Genomic DNA, 4,706 nt, shown 5'->3' on the forward strand with positions numbered 1-4,706 from the left:
CGAGAACCCCTCCAGACACCCCAAACCCCGGTACCCCTCCCTCCACATTAGCTCCACTGCCCAACAAGACCCAGTCCAAGAACCCCCACCCCCACTATGTGATGAAGCTGAACAGCAGAGCCCAGAGATGTTTATCGGATGTAGCGGCAGAGGCTGTCTCAAGACTAAAGTGATCTAATAAGAGATTAATTTAATACTACTCCCTGGTTAATACTAATAGCGTTTTTATTTTTCCAATTCAAGAGTATGGTTTTCTTTGCAATTCAAAAGGCAGTGAAAATCCTGTGAGATTTATTTTTCTCCGAGGTGACATCATCTAAAATAGCCAATAAACAAACAGACGGAGAGAGTGGGATATAACATGTCAGACAAATTTTTGTAGATTTTAGATAGATGGGGGATTTAAGATGAAGGAATTCTAATACACTTGATGGTGTTTCTATATTTATTTTTATTATAGATTCAATTTGTTGATATTCTAAAAATTTCTTCTTGTCGATGCCATATTATATTATTAATATTTAAATGGAACAAAGTCTGCACCCTCAAATATACAGTATGTTCCAGAATTTCAACTCCTTTACATCTCCAACCTGGGAAGTTTAACATAGTTTTTTGTTGTAAGATGTCAGGATTGTTCCAGATGGGTGTTTGTCTACATGGGATTAGTGAAGACTTTGTCATTTTCAGAAATTCCCACAATGCTGTCAGAGATGAGCTGATATTAATGCATTTAAAGCAGACATGTTGTTTTATGCTTATGTTAATGGAAGGTCTGAAACCCTAATATTATGGCACAGTGTTTGTTCTGTGTCAATCCAGGATCCGTCTAATTGGCTAGGATTTAACCATTTTGAGATGTACTTTAACCTGTTGGCCATGAAATAGTGGTAGAAGTTGGGAAGATCTAGTCCTCCCTTATCTTTAGTTTTCTGTAGTGTTTTAGACTAATACGTGGGGTTTTATTTTTCCAAAGGAATTTAGAGATGAAAGAGTCCAGGGATCTAAATCAGTCAGGTGCAGGCCTATTTGGTATCATTGAGAATAAATAATTTAGTCTGGGAAGTACCATCATTTTGATTGAAGCAACTCTTCCCATAAGTGATATTGGTAGAGATTTCCATCTAGTTAGATCCTCATCAATTTTCTTTAAAAGTGGGATGTGGTTTATTTTTAAGTCTTCCAATCTATGAGAAATATTAATATCCAAATATATAATATTACCTGATTGCAGTCATGTATTAAGGGAACTGTTAAAAACACAGTTTATTGGAAGAACTGTAGATTTTAACCAGTTTATGGAGTAGTCAGAAATTACTGAAAAAGAGTTTGTTAATTCAATAACCGGTAACGTTTTCTTTTACGGTACCCTTATTACCGTGTAATTACAAGGTCATAAAAAGCAATTAAATGGTAATTACTACCTTATTACCATGTAATTACATGTAATTAGGGTACAGTTTTACTATGTAATTAATTGTCTGCAGTAATGTAGCACTTACCTGGTAATGCATTACAATTCACTATGTAACATGTAAATAAGTAATAGGTAATTTGGACAGTTTTAAAGTTACATTGCATTGCAATTAACCACTAACACCAAAATTTAGTAAGTAAGTAATTAAGTAAGTAAGTAATTAAGTAAGTAAAGTTTTATTTATACAGGGCCTTTCACAGAAATAAATTCATAAGGTGCTGTACGTTCAGGGAAGGGGGAGGGGGCAGTTAAGAAACACCCATTCAAGAAGACATACAAGACAAACATGGGGGAACAGGTGAAACCGGTCATGCAGCAAACACATTTGCACTACCCTTAACAACAACTTGTACTAAACAAAAGGGAAATTGAGTTAAACAACCTGCGAGAGAGCAAGACAGCCTGGGGGGGCTTAGTTCAGATAAATTTAATTGCATTCTTTTGGTTATAAATATAGTGTTGAGTTACTATTGAATAGTAATTTGATTGTACTTACCCAATAAAGGTAGTTTTACTAACAGTTGTTTTTCTTTTGTACCCTAATTACCATGTAATTACATGGTAATAATGTAATAGTAATTACATTTAATCAAATTTTTATTACCGTACCTTGTAATTACATGGTAATAAGGGTACGGTAAAAGAAAGCGTTATCCAATAACCTGAGATAGAGAGTTTTCTGAGTGCTGAATCTTTTTTATATACAGGAGCGAAGATAAATCAGTCAAGACAAGTCTTCAAGCTATTTCCTCTGGTTTGGAGGAGCAGCTGAGATGGATGGATGTGTCTGATGGACAGAGCTACTGACATGAATTCAGATGCTGGCGACATGTGGAAGTGCTCGCCTTTAAGAAACATCTGACACCAAGGTGAGCCTGTGAGGACGCAAAGAACCTTTCAGCGAAGAAGAGAAACCATGAAGCTGTTATGGTGTGGGGTCGAACCAAGATACTTTTAACCCACCTGTAGAAGCCTCTACACCCCTAAACCCCATGTCACATCTTACCCTGAATGATGGAAGTTTTGTGGAAGATGCTGACTTGGACACTGAGCCTGGTGGTGATGGCTGCTTCTGAATTTCAGAGTGTCTACCGACATTCGCACAAATCTCAAGGTATGAAAGGTGACAGGTGGGCAAAATGTTTTGCAAGATTAATTGTTCTTTTTCTTATTTCGACTGTCCCCTCTTCAGGGATTGTCACAGTAGTCGTGCTTCCATCCAGTTGTAGAGTGAATTTTTATCGAACTTTTCAAAATTCGCAAAAAATTAAATAAAAAAAATATTCAAATCTAGACTGTTTCCATCTAGTTTCCCTCTCGACTGTTTGATGCGAATAAAAGAGGCTACGCAATGCGTGATTACGTCAGACGTCGGCGACAAGCTTTACTGTAGTAAACAGGAAGTGAAACTTGCTAACTAGCAGAGGCTAATCATCTCAGGACAATGGAGCGATTTTTTCATGAATGCCTTGCTGTTGGGCAAGTTGTAATTATTCTATCTATTCAGCTAGTACAGGCTATGTTTAACGCTGCCAGGAGCCGTAAGGAAATTAACACAATGTTTTCGCACATTTATGATAACATCCGGGACGAGGCAGGAAAGCGGAAACAGCTGAATGTCACGTGAGGTAAATATGCGCTACGTCAGAATTTATTCGGCAAACATGTTTCCATCTCAGTTTTGCGCATTAACTACTTTGTGAATCATCCAAAAACCACCTCAAGCGAGCGTAAAAACTTTTTAGCGAATTGAGGATTTGTTTTCGAATTTTGCTTTTTCCATCTGACTTTTTTCTCATTTTTAATGCAACAGTTCTAAATGCGCATCAAAAAGCCTTGATGGAAACACCGTTAGTGCTTTGCATTTCTCTTTGCCACATTTTAAAAGTTTTCACAAAATTTGCATTAAAATTGGATGGAAACATGGCTAGTGAGTCATTCTCCTTCATCTCACCCTGTTCTTTGCATCCTCTATCCTCACTGCAGTTACCTTCATATCTTCTTTAACTGCAACCATATATCGCCTCTTTGTTGTTTTCCTAGCAGCTTTATCTCTAACATCTTTCTACCAACATAACCACTGTACCTGTTCTGGGCATGTCCAAAACATCTCAATCTGGCCTCTCTAAATTTATTTCCCAGTCTTTCATCCTGTGCTGTACATCTGATGATCACATTCCTAATCTTATCCATCCTTGTCACTCCCAAGGAGAACCTTAAACTTGCAGATAATGTAGTATCGATGTCATGAAATGCAGATGTGGGGCAGGAAGTAAATGAAGCCATGTGTCCTTCTGTTGATTCGGTGTCAAAATGTCTAAATTCTGTGCCGTGTACTGTTGTTGCAGCCGCTCTAATCAGGAGAAATATCAACGTTTTTTTTCATGTTCCAAAAGTAGTGTGTCACAAGGGAGTTAAATTTTAAAAACTTTCAGAAAAAATAGGACAAAAAGTGGATCAAACATCTACAGCTAAAAACAGGAGGTGCAGAAACGAACAATGCAACAGTTTGCAGCGACCACTTTCTAACAGTAAGGATTGTATCATTTAAATCATATTGTCAGATATTTTCCTCTATAGTTACTTGAATTTGGGTTTACAGAAGCTAAACAAATTATTTGCTAGTAGATCCAAGCACATAGAAATAACAGGAGTTAACTTGTTAGCGTTAACGATAGCATTGTTATCGTAGGCTAACTACATAGCACAACTCACCCAGGCAGAAACAAGTCAACAGACATTTAAAGTTTTTTGCATCCTAAATGTTTGACCCAACCTGAAATAAAATAATTGTAGCTTTGAGGCTTTTGAAAGCTTTCTTTTAGCTCGTCGTAGCTTGTAACATGAGGTCTGCAGCATCAGACAGTAGTTTATGTTGATCGCCTCAACACCGGGTAAATCCTCCAGATTATATAAAAAAGTATTTTTTTATTAAGATAATATGAATCGTGTCCTACTGTAAATGTACGCATATTTTTTTGCGATATCTTGTGTGCACCAGCCCATTTAGGGCATTAGAGTACTCGCTGTGATCCATTTCACTGTGTTTTGAACCAGAGCAAATCACTTCCTGCCCCCCATCTGACATTCACGCGTCATCCGGGTCACGTGACTGCAACCTAGCAATACAACATAGCTGGTCTCATTACTCTCCACTGATCCTTCAACACAGAGCATCTTCAGAAGACATGTTGATAAGTAAATTTTGAAAATCTGTATTGTTCGATAC

The 4,706-nt window shown here is 37.3% G+C and overlaps 1 protein-coding gene across 1 annotated transcript in view; it reads left to right on the forward strand.

Moving 5' to 3' along the window:
- Positions 1 to 4,706, forward strand: part of adamts6 (ADAM metallopeptidase with thrombospondin type 1 motif, 6) — a gene marked incomplete in the record, with an annotated part of 235,599 nt that overhangs the window by 2,385 nt on the left and 228,508 nt on the right. The window contains 1 exon segment of the mRNA XM_014023951.1: positions 2,185 to 2,591. Coding sequence (XP_013879405.1) covers positions 2,489 to 2,591 — 103 coding nt within the window.

The sequence above is a fragment of the Austrofundulus limnaeus genome, unplaced genomic scaffold (genome assembly GCF_001266775.1).
Source record: "Austrofundulus limnaeus strain Quisiro unplaced genomic scaffold, Austrofundulus_limnaeus-1.0 Scaffold398, whole genome shotgun sequence".
Taxonomy (NCBI): Eukaryota; Metazoa; Chordata; class Actinopteri; order Cyprinodontiformes; family Rivulidae; genus Austrofundulus; species Austrofundulus limnaeus.